At 42.7% G+C, this 18,669-nt stretch overlaps 2 protein-coding genes across 3 annotated transcripts; one reads left to right on the top strand and one right to left on the bottom strand.

The window, feature by feature from the left end:
* Positions 1-5,336: 5,336 nt before the first annotated feature.
* LOC143335672 (sialin) lies at positions 5,337-16,846 on the bottom strand. Its single transcript, XM_076755242.1, has 11 exons — positions 16,680-16,846; positions 13,696-13,846; positions 12,386-12,603; positions 11,954-12,187; positions 11,490-11,664; positions 11,061-11,179; positions 10,205-10,366; positions 9,853-9,985; positions 9,101-9,248; positions 8,673-8,763; positions 5,337-7,800 (listed from the first exon to the last, which is right to left on the bottom strand). Exons 2-11 carry the CDS (start codon positions 13,778-13,780, stop codon positions 7,633-7,635), a joined length of 1,533 nt encoding a protein of 510 aa, XP_076611357.1. The 5' UTR covers positions 13,781-13,846; positions 16,680-16,846; the 3' UTR covers positions 5,337-7,632.
* A 153-nt stretch (positions 16,847-16,999) lies between these two features.
* mycbp (MYC binding protein) lies at positions 17,000-18,663 on the top strand. 2 transcript variants are annotated; one of them, XM_076755285.1, is made up of 5 exons: positions 17,000-17,347; positions 17,620-17,692; positions 17,782-17,830; positions 18,206-18,335; positions 18,429-18,663. In XM_076755285.1, exons 1-5 carry the CDS (start codon positions 17,333-17,335, stop codon positions 18,471-18,473), a joined length of 312 nt encoding a protein of 103 aa, XP_076611400.1. In that variant the 5' UTR covers positions 17,000-17,332; the 3' UTR covers positions 18,474-18,663. The 2 variants fall into 2 exon arrangements, with proteins under 2 accessions (XP_076611400.1, XP_076611401.1); XM_076755286.1 differs by having other exon boundaries at positions 17,013-17,347; positions 18,206-18,346.
* The last annotated feature ends 6 nt before the right edge of the window (positions 18,664-18,669 follow it).

Genomic DNA, 18,669 nt, shown 5'->3' with positions numbered 1-18,669 from the left:
CCCCCGATAAACGCGCACACACACACATACACACACACACACACAAACTACTCGCTTGGATTTCCCTCCAGTTCAGGTAACAGCCACTTGGACTTGGCAGCTGCTGCTTTCACTCAGCGGAGAGCAGAGCGACCACAGGGGAGGAAGAGCAGCGAAGGGCCGAAGTGTGGGGAGGGAAGGACGGAGGCAGGCTGGGAAGATATGGGGAGACGAGGGAAGTGATAAGAGGACCAAGGGTCAGAAATAGAGAGCCAACTTGCTTAAAGAGTCGTGAAAAGTGCGAGTGAAGTGACCAGAAGTGTGGTGTGTCTTGCAAAATATACTAATTTATTGTTAAAGTGTTGTAAAGAAACCCTAGGTGAATGTTACATCCAAGCACCCCTCTTCCAGGCACACTGAGTTCTTGCTTGATTGCAAAATTATTCTTCTTTGTTATGATTCACATTATATAAGCTCACAAGGCTATAAGTCAACACACCTATTACGCTCTGACAGCACATGTTGCCATTGTGTGGAGCCACTTCCATTCATTAGCAGAGGCTTAGAAATGTGGTCTGAACCAGTTTAAATCAGCACGTGTGTGAGATGGCAGGTTATTGATTTGCAACTGCCATTTTAAACTGCTCAGCATTTAACTGCTGTTCTTTGATCTGCCATAAATAGACCCGACTTGGCTGTAGTCCTGTGAGCTCCGTTCATTTACTTAGTCCATTAAAGTCCATTATAATTTAATGCATCGTACAGCTCTGCTCTGTACTCAGTTCTGGCTGTTGTCCTCATCATCATGTGTGGTTTCTTCGTGTATGGTCCATCAGTAGTCAACAATTGAGAACTCACTTTAAAATGTCTACGTTATTAAGTTAGCAGAAGTATGACATTATATACCTGACATACAGAGGTATCAAATAGACTTGTGCAGCCACTCTACGCCTGAATTGTGTGCTTTTTCTGATGAAAATAAAACTGACATTTCAGCCTTCATTAACTCCATATAGACTGAATTACACGCAGAAGTAATTTCAATAGATGTGCAGTTTAAGAACAAAGAAAAAAGACAAGTTGTTGTCTGTATAATCACCTGTTATATGAAATGTTGTGCAAAAGCTTGCTGCGTCAAAACACAGCTGATTTTTATCTTGACTCTTCACTCATTGTTCTGCGCGCCTGTCTGTAAACACATGTGCATAGATCACTTTTTCATGTAAACACTAATACTCAAATATTTTTATTTAGAACTTCTGATTTTGACTTAAAAGTTGAGCATACGCAGCTTTTTGATTGGCTTTTGATTTAATTTTGGAGCCAGATAAAACAACCATTTTCCTATTTGGGTTAGCAGGTACAACCCAAATAGGAGTTAATATTATGCCTGTTCAGCAGGTATGATATATTTCACCATCTTAGCATTAGCATGTTAATGTTTGCTAATTAGCACTGAACACAAACTGCAGCTGAGGCTGATGAGAATGTCATTAGTTATTAATGTATTTAGCCATAAAGAAAAATATTGGACTAAATGAAATCATGTCCTGATGATGGCGCTAGAGGAGAGGTCAGAGGATTGCCAGAGCTGTTACAAATTTATCCAGAGGGGCTCATTAGTTATTGAGTTATTTCACTCAAAAAGCACGAATGTCAAACTTGCGGAGGTGCTCGAGGAACACCAAAGTCCTCTGGAGACGACGAGTGTCTGTGCGAAGCTTCAAACCAATCCATGTTGATGAGGTATTTGAGTCTGGACCAAAGTGGGTGACAGACTGACACTTTCACCCCTGGAGCCCCAACGATGGCATGGCTAAACACACACACACACACACACACACACACACACACACACACACACACACACACACACACACATACATTAAAAGCCTGTGTGTACCTGCATGCCGACACACTGCCCCAAACACAGCTCTGGTCATGAGGACATAGCCTGAAATGATCTGATGACTGAACAGAGCAAAGTACAACAACTGTGCTCTTATTTCAGGCACCAACTGGAGGAGAGGGGGCTGGGAAGTCTGAGTGTGTGTGTGTGTGTGTGTGTGTGTGTGTGTGTGAGAGAGAGAGAGAGAGAGAAAGGGAGAATGTGATTCAACAGTCAGGCCGGCAGTCAGTCCCTGGCAGCACATCAGTGATGAGTCATCGGGTATGAGGGGTGGTTATAGCAACGGGAGAGATCTGAACATTTTAATTACGGACTGAGAAAAAACTGTTAGTGCAGATAGAGAGAGAGCTGCAGAGATTTTCAGATATGTGATATGTGTGAGGTTCTGAATTTTTTTTTTTTTTTTTTTTTTGAATTTGACGCCAGGAGAAACTTTCATCTGTTCATATTCATTCTTCATTCATTCGCTTTCAACTGTCCTGTTTATGTGATGCAGCCGTAAACCTCAGTGTGCTCATCAAGGCACTGAACAGCTTTGTCTCTCTGCTCTCTCAGTCTGTACAGAATCAGGTTAAGAAAACACTCGATTTTAAGGCTCCTGTTCCCTTTAAACATTACACCCATAAAGGCTTTTGGATTTCTCCACTCAAGCCTTTAATGTCACAGCAATGATTCTGTTTTTGTATGATCCACCTTATAATCGGACCCTCTCAAGCTGCTCATTCAGCAAACAATAAAAATACTTGAATTTTCTCTCTTTCAGCCTCCAGAGCATTGACCATGGCCACTGACGCTGAGTGATGAGGCCTGGCCAGCCGTCCTTCCGGTTCATCCCAGAGGCGCTGGATGGGGTCAGGGTCCTGGCTTTGTGCAGGCCACACAAGTCCTTTCACACCAATCTGAGAAAATCATCTCTTTACGGGGGCATTGAAATGTAGCAGCAGGAAAGGGAGGAACAAACTGTTGCTGCAAAGTTGGGAGCACAGCATGCTCTGAAGCACCTTTGAGCATTAACCTGGTGAGTTGTGAGACGACGTATAGGATCGGAAATGACACAAAACCCTTAAATGTATACAAATACAGAGAGGAAAACAAAACTCCTGCTTTGGTCAAAGCAGTCACTTCATTTTAGGAGGTCACTGCTTTAACATATATAAATTACAATCAAAATAAAGTACATGAACAACTTTGCTTGTTTCATGTGAAAAATTGGATACTTTCAACTCAACTCAGCATCCAAAAAATGTTAAATTGAAGAGGAGAAATCACTCTTTGCTTAAAACAATCATGAATGGGGTCTAGGTTCATAAGGCAGAAGGCAGTAGGAAGCAAGTATGTGTCCATACACAGACAGATATAGATAGACAGTATTTCACCTCGCACATTAAACAAGCATGCATGATCAATATTTTGGTTAAAAATGTTAATGGATTCCAGTTTAAACCACAGTTTGCAGTCGCAGCATTAAGTCAGTTCTGCTACTTCAGTTGTCTTTATCTGCCAGTTTTAAGAAGTATGACTTTGTGTCTGTGTGGGTGCAGAAAAAAAAAGAAGCTGTGACTGATTCTGATCAAAGCCAACATTCAGAAAATCCCACGACACTGGCATTCATGTGCATACAGGCAGAGTTTTAGGAAATCAAATAGCAAGATCAGCACACAGTATACGATTATAATCTGAGCCCAGGGGAGCAGTTAATTCAAACAAAGCACATTTGCAACACAGTCAGTTCCACATCTCCTGCAGCCTCCTCCTGCTCCACACTCCCCCACGCTCCACAGTCTGGTTCACACTTGCAAACCAAGTATTTCCTTTTGGTTGCCCAGGCTATTGTGTGCATTTGTTTCACACCTGCTGTATAAAGGAGAGGTGCGGATCACATGCATATGCACAACCTCCAGGGGAGGTGTCTTGATGAAATGTTTGAATCACCTCTGGCTCTGACTGCCCCCTCAAGCCAGCCAAGGAGTGGAGAAATCTCTTTTTATCCATATCCTTGGGCTCAATTTATCATGTCCCTATTTTCAGTGGTGGAAGATATACTCAGATCTTTTACTTAAGTATATATACAGTATATATATATTCTCAACCGTGTTACATACATTCTCTACTGTGCAATAGTACACAACACTGTACTCTATTGTCCATATCTTACCATGTGCAATTACAAAAAATTCCATTGACGATACTATTTTTATACTCCTTTTGTATATAATGCACATATGTATAGTTGATTTTTTATTTTGTATCCCCTTTTATAGTCTGTTTTTTCCTATGTCTCTTTTTTATTCCTGCTACTATTGCTTGCTGTTTGTCACACCTAAAATTCCCCAGTGTGCAATTAATAAAGTTATATCATATCTTCAATAAAAGTAATAATACTACACTGTGAAAACATTCCACTACAAGTAAAAGTTCTCTGTGCTGTTTGACTGTCAGTGTTTTACTTTTGAATGAATACTACTGGTGCTTCAATGTGTGTAGCTCATTGTATTTTATTGCTGTAGATGTTAACATGTAACTTTACATACTGTTGGCTGGTTAAATCCACAGCACTGCATCATATCCTGTAAGATCATCACGTTTGTGGCATCAGTGAGTACCACGTATCTCTAAATAGACAAAAAGAATAAAGGAACACATTCAAATTCACCCAGTTTGGAGATACATGGTTTTCTTTGGACAGGAAAGGGATGAAAGCTGCAATCTGAAAAGTAACTAGTTACTGTAGCTGTCAGACAAATGTGGTGGAGTAAAAAGTACGATGTTTGCCCTTCCAGACAGTTGTCTGCGCTGCCATCGAAAATTCATGAGCAAGACTGGAGTCACTTTATGTTCGCGTGACCTAGCTTGCTACAACGGCTAATAAAAGTTAGACGGTCCGGTGGCGTGTTGAGATAAACTCTTTTTGTTGTTTTATAGTCATGAACAAGCAAATATAAAGCAAATACAACATTAACGTCAAAATGAGTAAACTGGAGAGGTTAGCCATACAATAACAATTATGTCAAAACAATGCTAACATTAGCTAACCGTTGTAAAATGTTTTGATTTGACCGGAAACGCCCGAAAAAGACCGACAATAAAAGGTAGGATTGCACCGGCTGAATCTCAAATCAAACGGTATTTAAGACGAGCTATCTAACGGCGACGGAATGAAGTTGCTCATCGAGTAACAACGACATAAGGAACGCGTGAATATCGTGAAGAAAATTACGGACGACAAATCCAGTTGCACCACACCGGCTCCACAATGACAACTTCCGGGTCATTCATCAAAATTCTGATGCAAGCTTTAGCACCGCTCTGGAAACATCAGCTACACCCTCCGCTCCAGCTGTGGTGCATGTTAACATGGACTATCACACAGAGGACACACATCTGGATGTAACGGATGGAAGTGAGATGGAGAAAAAATAATAAAATAGTCAAGAAGTATGAAACCAGGTGGAGTCAGTTTAATTTAATCAGCCCAATATCACAAATCAGTTCGTCTGAAGGGGCTTTGCGGGCTATACAGCAAACAACACCCTCGTTTCTGATGAGGGAAAAACTCCCCCAAAATGTTTTGAGTACAGAATAGATTCACCACAGAAAACCATATTATATACAATTATTGACCTGTTTATTAACTGGTCATTCACTTTTAGCCTGATATTTTGTGTTGTCATAATGAATCAAACTGACTGAGCATCTCTCTCTTTTCCAACTTTTTTTGGTGTCACTTTTTCCATGTTGACAGCCCAAAGATCTTTGCTCATATGTATAGTTTCTTGCACCATCTAGTGGCCGCAGAGAAGCATTGATTTCCATTGAGCAGCCAAGAGCCCAGTTACCCTTTGATGGGTGTATTTGTTGCGGATTAAGATAAAGTGGAAAAATGAGTAAATGTGGGTGCTGTGGGATTAACACTGAACAGGCGGTGTTTACCCAAAGACATTCACACAACCTCTGCAGACAGAGTAAAAACACCGGCTGCACCTCAGGAGGAAATACAATGTTATGAATGAAACAAAACAGATGTGGACAGCGAGGACCTGTCCTCAGTAATGTCTGAGAACTGTGGGGTTTCATCAGCTTGGACAGGAGTCAATCTTATACAATTACACGTAATGTAATTAAAATAAAGAAATTTAGCATCTATACACAAGAATTATATTCTTAAATTAAAGCAGCATTGAGACTATTGTGTTGGGAGACAAAAAATAACATTGGGATAAAGACGTAATGCATGGAGCTGCTTCTGCCGCTCGACGTGATCAGTAACAGGAACATCTTGTCCCCTGGAAACAGTTAAATGGAGGTTTGTGTCTCACTTTGTGGACCCAAGTTTCATGAACACCTGTGTTTCATGTGCTGATTTTAGCTGACCACGAGCAATCTGGTCACAACACAATAGTCTGGATGCACACGAACAGGTGCACACACATACACACAGGCTGAAATTGTAAAAATGTGACAAATGACTCCACTCAGATGCCACAGATTGCAGTTCTGCTCTGTAAAACAAACTTGATTTTCTTCACAATAAATTAGAAACTAAGGCATAAACATATTTAACACATCTGTGCGACATCACACATTTTCAAAGCAGAGACGGTAAAAAAAAAAAAACAATCATTGCATCCGTTTAAACACAGCACACCTTTACAGCCACAGCGTGCCTTGACGCGCTCATAAGAGGTGACAAAGATGGTGGGATGTTTTCAAACGTCCTGTTTTCTGTAAAAAGAATGATTATTGTAGTTGAAGGAATGAGCAACACAAGGCGGCACCTTGATGAGGCAGTGAACTCACAGAAACTATTAAAAACACTGCAAATCCACACAAAGGTCATAGTTTGTGGCACTTTCACTAAAAACATTCAACCCTGGCAGTGGAAGGTGCTTTGGTTTTCTGGATGAAACTTAAGAAGCTTAAGATTCTTTTGCCAAATATTGGCAGTGTTATCAAATATAAGGCTTCTGGTGTATTTTTCCATGTGGAAAGTGCTTCTTTTGGTCCTACTGGAGAACCCAGACGTAGTCAGAAAACAGATCCGGCTGTAAACAAAGCAGCACTTTCAAATCCTCCAGGTAAAAACTTTAAAACGTGGTAAGAAAAATCACACACATTGATTGTTTTGGTCAAACCTGAGGTGACGTATAGTCGGTGCAAACATCACTGGTTATTATGTAAATATCACTGAGGTAAACTGCGCCCCTGTGACATTTAACAACACTAAACAGAACAAGAGTGAAAGTAATCACAGCCTGCTGCCTGGTGAAGGCAGCGAATGTCCAGCAGATGTTGAATCGTTGCATTGTAATGTTTTTTGTTTTTTTTCTGTTTATGCCAGTGTGCAAATCTGTCTGCCTTACACTCACCCTCTTTTAGAAATTTAATGTAAAACACTGCTCTATAATCCTTAATGCCTTTGCTGGAATATTGTGCAAATGAGGAAAAATATTCAGCTGGTTCTAAACACAGGTGAATATTATTAATAAAAACACTAGAAATATGGAAATTATTCTGATCCATTGATCCTCGTCCAGTGATATGAATAATCTTTGTGCTATCTTTGGCTAATAATATTGTAGCGACACCTCCCACACTCCTCATGTTTGTGAAGTGTGAACACTGCGTATATTCCCGTCATTTCTGCATCGATTTGCAGAGGTCGACCTGTAAAGCTCTCTGAGAGCTGCACAGCATCTGCCCCTTCTGTCCGTGTTCGCTGGGTGGATCAGCCGCCTCTTCCTGTTTTAAGCAGAGACGGAGCTGCTCCTCTTCTTGTCGGCCTCCGCCCTCTCCTCCTCCGTGATGGCCCACGGTTGCATCTTCCCGCTGCCAAAGAGGGTGTAGATGATGGCGCCGGCGATGTTGATCCCAGCCGCCAGCCAGAACACGTTTCTCCAGCCTGCCAGGGAGTGCTGACGACAAAAGAAGAAGAGCGTACGACCTCAGTGAGGCATCACGTGGAGTGTGTGTGTATTTTAGTGCATCTCACCGCACGCTGTCCGAAATAACAGAAGACGTCTGGGCAGACAGAGCATGCCCTTAAAGACTCTGGAGAGCGTCAACTACTGAACGAGGTTTCTGGAGAGGAAGTTACGCACGTTCTTTAGTGCTATTTTATTGCCAGGTATTTGGTTTTACTCTATTCTAATTTCAGCATTTGATTAACTGTTTATACATGTTCAGCATTTCATTGTATAGAGACAATATAGCTGAACTTGATTCTTTCATTTTGAGATGTTTTCTTTGAAGGTCTGGGGAAAAGCTCTGAGACACATTAGAGATCTATGAGGACAAATGAGTCACAGTGTTGGGTTTGCCGGATAGAGCCGAACAGCTACAGCTACCACCTGCAGCATCGGGGGAAGACCAGAGCTCGCAGAACTTAAATACCAACGTGGGTTCTTATTCCTTTAGGTTCTGTGGTGCCAGTGGCTGAAGATCAGAGTTTACTTTTGCAGAATCAATTTTAAAAAGATCAAATTCCGGCTTATTAGAAACTGGTGGTTATAATTTGTGTTGAATCTTTTGAATTCTTTTCTTGCAGTTTGTCTTCAGAGCTTTTATTGCTGATAATTTAGGTTTTGACTGTATTTGTTGGCGGTGTGATGTCGCCTAGTCAACCCCTGCATCTTCACTGTCTTCACATCGAGGACCACAATGGAAACAACTGAGACAAACAGACCTTAAGCCTCAAATATCCACATCTGTTACATCAACACAGTCCGTCAGTGGAGTCTGTTACTCAGTCTGTGACCGACCCAGCCATTCGTTTTTAGAGACTTACATCCTCAGTGAAGTATCCTGTAACAATAGGTGCCACAACTCCAGGAATGGTCCCGAATGTGTTGGTGATTCCCAGAAGGAACCCTGCATACCTGCAAGACAGAGGACAACGTGTTCTTCAGAGTGAGTTATATTACAGTTACTACATTTAATTTAGTGGATCACACATGCTGCATGTACAGCAGTCTGACTTTAGGAGTCAGGAGGAGCAAGACTGGACGATTTTACCAAAACATAATCCACATATAACTAAACATACAACCCAGACTCTAAAAAAGTTTGGACGCTGTGTAAAACATAAACAAAACAGAATCATTGATCATTTTTGACAGACACTCAGTTGAAAACAGGACGGTTTGCAGACGTCACCTGGAGCTTGTCTAACCCTCATAAAGGACTGAATTTGTGAGCACAGGCGGTGACACCCACCGAGGAGCGATGTCTATCTGGTTGATGAAGACTCCGGGGGCGGTGGCCCCTCCTATGGTTGTGGACAGCGTGAGGAAGACGACGGTGAGGATGTGGCTGCAGCCCACGTAATTCACAGCCACCAGGAAAGCTGCAGCGGGCAGCGAGCCTGCAGAGAGGAGGAGGAGGAGGACGAGATCTGAACGCTTTGAGAAAACACTGCCGTCATCGATGCTGCTCTGCGTGTCTCAATCCTTTGGCATCACATTGACAGTGGGTGGATTCACTCACTGAGTGCTGCTGAATCCACACCACATGAGGGCAGCAGTCCTCCATCTCCATTCAAGTCACGTGACACATTGAGACGCAGCGGAATGTTTTTTGGTCTGTCATGAAGTAACATTTCCTAAAATACTGGTTCAAAATGTAGAGAACTGTTTTATATTTATTTATCTGACATGACCACGCTGGTGTTGATCCTACAGTATCATCATTAATGTTGCTTCAGGACCTTCATTACAACACAGGGAGCAGCTCGAGGTGGATGAATGAGTCAAGCATGGAAAGTCCACCTGGGAATTCTTTAAATAAAATTTCTTTAAATTGTAACAGTGTATTTCCACTGTGTAGTATTTGTACTTTTACTGAAGTAAAGGATCTGGTTACGGTCAGCCACACACATACACACACAGAGCACAGATGCAATCAGAAAGGCACACACTCGTGTGAACGTGACGTACAGAAAGAGGATGTGAGAGGAAAAGTTTTCTTACCAGCGAGTGTAAACAGCTTACGTACGACGGTGACGCTGAACACCTTCCTCTCGATGAGGAGGTCGGCCACGACGCCCGACAGCATCGAGAACAACCAGGCGCCGAGGTACGGCAGAGCAGAGAGGAAGCCATTCTGGACAGAGAGAGGCAGACAGATGATGCCCTGTCTGGGTAATATCGACTTCATGATGACAGTTTGTCTTATTATTTAAAAGAAGAACCGCTGCCGCCATGCACAACACCAGGGCCCTGAACCTGAAGCGGCTAAATGGGACCAACCATCGCTAGTGCAATGGCTTATTTACTGTTATTTCTGATGTGAAACAGAGGAACAAATAAGTCGAAAACTCACCGATTTCAGGTCAAAGTGCAGGATGATGTTCATGTAGGTGGGCAGGGAGGTGAACAGCGTGTAGTAGGACCAGTTTGAACACATCTGGGTGATGATGATGGCCCACAGGGGGACCGACAGCAGCATGGGCAGCAGCGGCACGGACCAGCCGTGACCTGTACCCTGCAGTGTCACATCAGATCAACACAGCACACACAGATGACCAAAAAACCCAGAGGCATAAACCGAGGAAAATGTGGAAATTTCTCACTGATTTTATGATACAATAAAAAAGATTATTCAACAGATTTGAGCAGGGTTAAGAAAGAAAAGACAGGCATCTATCAATCTTTGAATTAAAAACAACAACAAACAGCTGAGCAGGCCGGCGGAGGGAAGAGAAAGTAAGAAAAAACAGAGCAGTACAGGAAGTGGAAAAAGGAAGTCCGAGAGGGAACTAGCGTCAATTTCCTTACCGAAAAATCTATGACTTCATATGTACGTCAATTAACCTTTTTCCACGACTGAGACGAAACTCAAGAAGTCAAGTTGCCAAAAAAAAAAACCTTACAAATAACTGCATAAAACACCTTATTTGCAGCTTTCATGCTAATTGGTAAAACAAGGAAACACTTTGAGTGGACTCACAGTCATAACTTTCTGTTTCATGTATTTATATTCCAGATTTAAGATGCACCATGCCAGAGTTTTACATTTAATCAATGCATGTCATTCACAAAACCATGAATAATCTGTCCTCTGGGTCCTCTCATTTAAACGTATTTCACACAGTTACCTCTTCTCACTTTCCTCATCTTCACTAAAGAAAATGCAGAGCAAGACAGAAATAAAACGTCGGTTAATGTTTTATATGCACCTGAGGTCCGATGGAGTTTATGATGTAATCTCTCTCCTCTTTGCTGATTCGACGGTGGGTGCGAGGGTCATCGGAAACAAAAATAAACCAAAAGACTGACCAGACGCAACCAGAAGCCCCTGAAAGAGACACAGAGAAACAGAGGGAGAGAGAGAACCTTTTATTGTACAGGCTGGTGAATAATTAACAGAAGTCATAAGAAAAATCAAGTGCTGGAAATGCACCAATGCAGTGGTACAACCTTTGTGTAGCCTTAGCACTCGACACATGACGCAGCTGGTTTCTGTGTTTCAAACACAGCAACAACTAACATTTGATTACATCTCATTTCTTGCACATGAATCGTTTTTATCAGGTTTATTGATCAGCTTCTTCCCTTCACCTGCGTTGTGATGTGAGTGTGTGATTGTGTGCGTTCCCCCGCCTCACCAAAGATGTAGAAGACAGCGGGCCAGCCTAAGGTCTGGCAGATGTAGCCGGTGAGCGGCAGAGCCACAAAGGCCCCGAAGTTGGCCCCAGATCCCGACAGGGTCATCAGGCGCGAGCGCTCCAGAGGAGGAGCCCACCGAGCCCACATCGCCATCATGGAGGGGAACGTCACACCCTTGCAGATGAAACACGGAGACGGGCAGAGTGACGTGATTAGTCGACCAACAGATTACTCATCAGCAACTCTCTTGATATTCTGCATTAGATCCCCATTAGCTTCCACAAAGTGAACAAAAATACAAAATGAAAATGTCACTGGATCAATAAGAATATAAAAAATGCAGTATAAGAGGAGCATAAAGATCAGGAACTATATGAAATAACTCCTCAAAAAACAATAACCCCGAACAGAAATGACAACAGAAACACATTAAAAAAATGCACACTGCACCTCACACTCTTACCTCTCCAAAGCCCTCCAGGGCTCTCAGAGCAAACAGCCAGTGCGACCCCATCTGAGCCGCCAGAGGGGTGAGTAGAGTGAGGACGGCGGTGCCCAGGACACCCAAACCCAGGAAGATGCTGCCCCCATAGTGACCGGACAGGTAGCCCCCCGGGATCTCTGTGCACAGGTAGCCGAAGAAGAAGGCTCCCAGCAGCCAGCCCTGAGTCTCAGAGTCCCACAGGTACTGAGGGATCTGGGACAAGAGGACGAGAAGGGGTGAAACAGCAGGGACACACTGCAGACAGTCTTTATTCAAAATGTGTAAATACAGTCAAAGCAGGTGGAATTGAGACCTGCTGTTGGACAGACGTGTCGTTAGCTTTGAGCACCTGCACGTTTCCCCTCTGCTCTCTGTATAATCTTGACATGACTTAATTGGGTGGATGCTCACCCCCTCAGGCTGCAGGAAGGGATCAGTCGTGTTGTCCGTCCCTTGTGGCACTGGACAGGCCTGGGATATGGAGCTGTTCTTGGCTAGCGTGGGGTCAGTGGTATTCACCATGGCTACCATGGCAACACTGAGGTTGACCCGGAGAGCGTAGACCACAGCGAAGCCGAAGAACATGAGGACGGACAGGTTGAGGCGGACCGAGCAGCACTGGGGATGGACTGTTCACACAGAATACCACAAAATGTACATGTAATCTGGTGTCTGTATGGGATTTATCATAGACAGCGTTTCACGGCGTTTAGAGTGTCCCCTCACTCAACAACTCACAGAACGGAGATTTTACCGGAGTTATGTTTGGAGGACAGAGATCTGATCTCAGTGAGGACAACGAAAATGCTTTAAAGACACCGGCTTTAAATGAAAAGGTCAGATCGGATTGTTTAATGAACAGACAGCGTATCTGGGTACAGATCCCGTGTTAATACCGAGTCTAAACGGGGTGTGACTCTAAAGAGCAGCTTTATTATGAGACCATCATGTTTCAGTTTCTGGCCTTCATCAGGGTCACATGTCGAGACGTAACACAGTGAAGTTGATTGACCTGTTGCTCTTTGGACACAATAAAAGAGCTCTCAGTCAATTTGTAGGTAACAGCAGCTTCCAGTGTTCTGAATTCTGGCAGAGAGGTTACCCCTGAAACGAATGTGGAAATAGAGAAAACACTGAACGTGCATGTCAGTCAGCTCCACTGCCTTTACTTCAGGAGTGTTTCACCATCAGTTTCACTGCCACCATGTGATGGCCTGCTTCCTCTTTAAGATCTGACATAACAGGTAATCTGTAACCAGCGAGGTGCTGATGTGTCGACCGAAGAATCTGCTGAACAACCACAGACGCTGACCCGTGACAGAACTAGAACATGAAGTATGCAGCATGTTGGCGAGCTGATGGAAAAGATTCATTCGCAGCATATTCAGTTTGTCAGATGAACGTTTCAGGCATGATGAATGCTTAACGCCACATTGGACATGAGCATGTCTTTGTTTGCACCAGAGGTTATTTTAAATCAAAGTATGCACAGAGTTGTAACCGTCAGTCGGTTTACTTTTGATAATTGATTTTTAAGTAAAAAATCTAAACATTCTATTTTTCAAAGCTCTTAAATGTGAATTTTTCCTGAGTTCACGCTGACTGTGCGACTTTCAGCTTTTAATATTAACACAGCTGAAAGAACTGGTCTTGATGGTTTTGGCATGTAGCAAAGCCAAAGTCTTAACTGAATACCCTCAATACTACATGGATAAACACACCTGCATCATTCTCGATGAGGGGTTCGCTGTCCTCGCTCTTGTTGGAACGGGCTGAGTTGACGGGGTAGCCATTTGGTGGCGGCATGGCGCTCGGCTGACTCGGGAAACTAAAGTTGGTCACTGAGTCACTGGGTCATGGTGTCTGGGAAACCTGCCGGACAGACAGAAGCAGTGATCAGAAAGACACAGAGGGACGCTTTATCACACACACAAACAATGACACACAAACAATGGTGAGATAAAGACGTGACAAGTAAATAGAAGAACACAAGTCAAGTGACATCACACATCAGCAGATTATTATTAAAACCCTGTTAGCCAGCAGGTTTTACAAAAAACACAACGGTCAGACAAACAAAGCCTGATCACACGGACACACACACACACGGACACACACACACACACACACACACACACACACACAGAAGCTGGAGGCGAGGTGACGAAGATGACGCAGTACTCGACTGAGCCGCAACCTGAACACAAACCAACCAGAGCCAGTTGCTGAGGTAAAATGTTCAACCTTCAAAACCTTTTCAGGAAGTGAGAAAACCACCGTCCACGAAAGTTTAGTGAAAGATTTCCTGTTGGCTTGAAACGTGAAAACCACCAAACTGAAGGCAGCAGTGGGAACAACATGAGGAAGTGCAGAAAAAGCCTTAACGCAGCTTCTTAAATATCAGGATCTGATGCTTTTTGCTGCCATACATGACAGTAAACTGTATTTGGGTTTTGGCCTGTAGGTTGGATGAAACAACTAATTTTAAGATGTCATCTGGAACTCTAACGATCTAATTTATGCTAATAAATGACACAGAGTGGGTTTATCTGCAAAAGCGACCTTAGTTTCACTTCTTACACTTGCTGCTGTTGAGTGTTGATGGCCAGAAAAGTGACTTCAGCAGGAGGAAACCATCACGAAAAACTGTCAATCAGGAACTGAGAAAAACATACTTGCTTGGAGCTTTGATGACAATGCATTTTTGACCGTATCCAGTAATTTCTGGCTGGTCGAGTTTGGTTTCATAACGCTAAGAGGTGGAGAACTTCTCACGACAGCGGAGACACACGGTGTTACCGCAGCGTGTGAAGACAAGAACGGCTCAAAGATCCTCTGAAGCAGCTGCTCTGACGTTATCACATCAATAAACAGTTACAGTGATGTGAACGACCCTTCAATTATCACCGCCGTCTGACAGAATTGGCTGAGTTCGTCGTCCAGTCAGCCTCAGTCCATTTCAGTATTCAAGTCAATACGTTTTGATTGAAGGAATGTGTGAGCTGTCTCAAAACTTTGATCCCAAATGCACAAATGTGACCTCTGCACCAAAACATTTGTCAGCACACGCCACAAGAACAGCATGATGATTAAGAATTAAGAGATTAGTTGTTTGGTCTGTTGTTACAATTTCACAAACCTCAAGTAAAGCGTCCATGTGCACGAGGGAATGAAGCAACGTGTAAAAACTGGGAGAGGACATCAGCGGCTGCCCAGGCTGAGCCTGCACAGAATGGGGGTCAATAATCCTCCATGTTCGCTTTAATCTGTCTGCCTGGTTTCCTAATTCAGTGACATAGTGTCTGTACGATGTGTATTCCACATAAACATCCCAAAGTTAATGTTTAAACGGCCGCTGGAGATGCAGATGTCTGCAAAACATTTGTATGAGCCTTTATTCTTTATTTAAGACAATGGGTGATCAGTACCCCTCAGCCGTGGACTGACCCGACCGAGGAAATTAAGTCAGCCAAATCAACACCGTCTTTTAATTCTATATTCAAGACACACAAACCTTTTCACACTCTCTTTTCCGTTTTCATTTCAACAGATTTGAGTGTTTTTAAGCACACTGCAGCTGCCAATATTTTCTAATAAGACACAAATAAAAGGTAATTATTATGACATTAATCATTATTTTGCAACAAAATGTCTTTACTTTTCTGGAGTCACAAGTAACCATTATGTTGACAGAAATGTGTGAAAAAATCCCACTCAGTCCATCTGACAGGTATTCACCCGTGACAAAGCATTTACTATTTGCCTTTAACATGTGAATCCTGTCTGCAAGTGCAAATATGTGTGTGTGAGGCTTCCGTGAGAAGAGCATCCTCAGGCAGCGCTCCTTTCTGAACAATTTCTCTGTTATGTGTGTTATTATGTGCTGTTACGCAGCTTATTTCTGCTTCCTAGTTCAGGGCGAGTTGGGGATGAAAGTTAATGTGGAAAACCCGGTTTTAGGTTTTCTCCATACTTCTGCAAAGTGAATTCTCCTTTTTAAATAAACAATGTGAAAAAATCCCATTAACAGCACTGACATCTATAAAAAAAAACACTGATAAGGTCTGAAACCTACTTCCTACAACAATCGATATGTGTCATTATCAATTAGCTGGTAAGTGTTTTTAATTAGAGGTAAAAGACAGTGAAAAGTGGCCACAAGTTACTAAAGCAAAAGTGAAGGTTTTTTGTTAAAGAGCACAATCAAGTTATTGTTCCATTAACAAAGAACTGAAAGAAAGGAGCAAACTTCAGCCTCCGGTACTTTTACCTGGCAGGTAAGTTTACTTCAATTATTAAAATTACTCACCTATTTTAATCTGAATTGATTCATTTTATGTCAACCGACAGAATCTGATTCGTCACAACGTCCTCAAATGTGGTTAAATAGTGTAAAATGTTACTTAAACACTAATGAAACAAGTGGTAATTACAGTGTAAAAGTGTCTGTCATTATAGATGACAGTCATACCAAGAAATACCAAGAACAGCATCTTTAACTGTCAATAAGGCTCATTTTTTTCAAGACAGATACAACTAAGAAACTCTTCAGAGAGAAAAAAACAAAAAACTAAATAACCTCTCGCGCAGGTCGGTGAATGTTTGCACTTGTTTGCTTGTTCAGTTTATCTCTTGGCTCGTTAATTAACGAGCCATAACTTGTTCAACGACAACTCACACGGATTTTTCGTCAAATGCATCTTACCTTGTGAAGGGTTTTACAGAAAAGATTATTGGTGAACGCAGCCTGGTCGGTCGTGCTGAACGTAAAAGAACAACAAAACTAGAGGGACTGTGTCTCATCACAGCCGGTGACAAAAGAAAAGAGCCGTGTCTCTGTTTTTCCACTACCACAGAAAAACAGTCATGAGGACAGCGGTTTGAGGAAATGCCGATCTACAAACGCCTGGAGGGGCTACGCGCAGCCATACACTGTTAAGTAAGGGCTGTGCATGTGTTTTATAAGTCTGGATTAAGGAAGTGATGTAATAGCACATGACCAACGGAAGGCTCGTCCTCTTCCTCATGTTAGCTTTGGGCTAGCAGCTACTGAGTCGAGTCTGTATGGTTATCTTGTAAAAGTAGCTGATATTAGTAAAAAGAACCGAAAACGTCAAGTCTTCTTTTCGCTGCAGTTCAGACAAACATGTTCTTTAAATTATTTTAGTCAACAGCTTGAAGCCAGTCGACAAAAAAAAATAAAAATATGCATTTCCGCACAGATACAGCCCTTATGTTGTTATGGCAACGAATGCACCTCCTGTGTCGAGTGCAAACACATCGCTGAGCTGCCAAGAGTCCAGTTAGCTCATTAACCCGGTTCACATTTAGCCCCTAATTTATACTATCATCGTATTCATGGCCCATTACAGAGTGAGTATGCTCCTCATTTTTTCTATTTCCTATTTGTACATGGTAGACGTTAAGTTCATATTTGTGCGTGTCGGGCACGGGACAACTAGCTAGCATCGTAGCCATGAACAACAGGCAGTGAACGCACCTCAAGAGTATGGGTTTGGCGTCTGTTATTGAGCTTTATTAAATGACAAACGCACACTCAAGTCCACAATTACTTACCACTGGATGAAACCTGTCAGACCTGTGCTGCTAGTACGTGTAAGTCAGACATGTGTCTCTTTCTTCAGGCCTCAGAATCGAAGCGTGAACAATTTCGAAGATATCTTGAGAAGTCTGGCGTCCTCGACACAATAACAAACGGTACGTATTCGAGCAATTCAAAGCACCATTTATCCTCCAGCACATGCTGAGAAACCCATCCACTCTCTTGTTGCTGTTCGCTTTTGCAGTTTTAGTGGCACTTTATGAAGAGACTGACAAACCTAACAATGCACTGGAGTATCCTTTTGTCAGGAAAAACTTTTAGTGTGCTTTCAGTGATGATTCAGGACCCCCTCTGCCCCAAAACCTGGCAAGACTGAACACTGAACACTGAGTACTGACACCTCCTGCAAGATGTTTGAATCCAGAAAACCAGGCTTTAGTGGTACTTAGGTGTGTTGCTGTCTTTCTTTACAGTACATTGTGCAAAAGATAAGTATTATTCACAGGAAGCTTGTTGTTGACCCGGAGGAGTTGTTTTCTTCCAGAAATGACAGTCAGTGACACAATGAATCATTTAACTTGACATGAATGTCCCCAGACGGGAACCAGTCTTTGTTGTTGAAGGATTTGAATATTCAGAGAAGACGTTGACCTTAACGTCCTGCACAGTTTCATAAAGCTTCACCTCGGTGCGGCTGGTTCAGAACCAGCAGACACTGAGGCTCTTCGCGTGGAGCTGGCTGATCTACGGCAGAAATGTAACCTGCTCGTGGAGGAGAACAAAGCGCTGAGAAACAGGGTGAGATGCTGGTGAGATGAGTCCTAACTGCACGCGTTTGAGTGTGTTGCTCCTGCTGTAACCTTTAACCTCTGCCTTAATATCATTTTCCAGCTGATGCAGTATGAACCATCACCTGATAATGGAGCAGCAGAGTGAGAGGAGTTTGGGCGCTGCTTTCCAGGGAAAAAAGGAGAAAAGAAAAACGTTAAACAAGCATTTGTTGAAGACTATGTCGATGTTTATTACATTATAGTGAGTGTACGGTGAACACAAAATCACTGTTATTTTTTGTTATATCACAAAACGCAACTTTTTGCTTTGTCAAAAATAAAAGTTTTTTTCAGCATTTGGC

The sequence above is a fragment of the Chaetodon auriga genome, chromosome 17 (assembly GCF_051107435.1).
Source record: "Chaetodon auriga isolate fChaAug3 chromosome 17, fChaAug3.hap1, whole genome shotgun sequence".
In the NCBI taxonomy this organism is placed as follows: domain Eukaryota; kingdom Metazoa; phylum Chordata; class Actinopteri; order Chaetodontiformes; family Chaetodontidae; genus Chaetodon; species Chaetodon auriga.
The sequence above is the reverse complement of the archived record's forward strand: the minus strand, read 5'-3'. Positions and strand labels throughout refer to the sequence as shown.

What these genes read in the sequence shown, in the direction of transcription:
- LOC143335672 (XM_076755242.1), bottom strand. Translation starts at nt 13,780, where the DNA reads ATGCCGCCACCAAATGGCTACCCCGTCAACTCAGCCCGTTCCAACAAG. An exon ending in TAAACTCCATCGGACCTCAG is followed by an intron (nt 10,367 to 11,060) that starts GTGCATATAAAA and finishes GTGACACTGCAG; the next exon opens with GGTACAGGTCACGGCTGGTC. An exon ending in CAGGATACTTCACTGAGGAT is followed by an intron (nt 7,801 to 8,672) that starts GTAAGTCTCTAA and finishes TTTTGTCGTCAG; the next exon opens with CACTCCCTGGCAGGCTGGAG.
- mycbp (XM_076755285.1), top strand. An exon ending in CCTCGACACAATAACAAACG is followed by an intron (nt 17,693 to 17,781) that starts GTACGTATTCGA and finishes TCGCTTTTGCAG; the next exon opens with TTTTAGTGGCACTTTATGAA. An exon ending in ACAAAGCGCTGAGAAACAGG is followed by an intron (nt 18,336 to 18,428) that starts GTGAGATGCTGG and finishes ATCATTTTCCAG; the next exon opens with CTGATGCAGTATGAACCATC.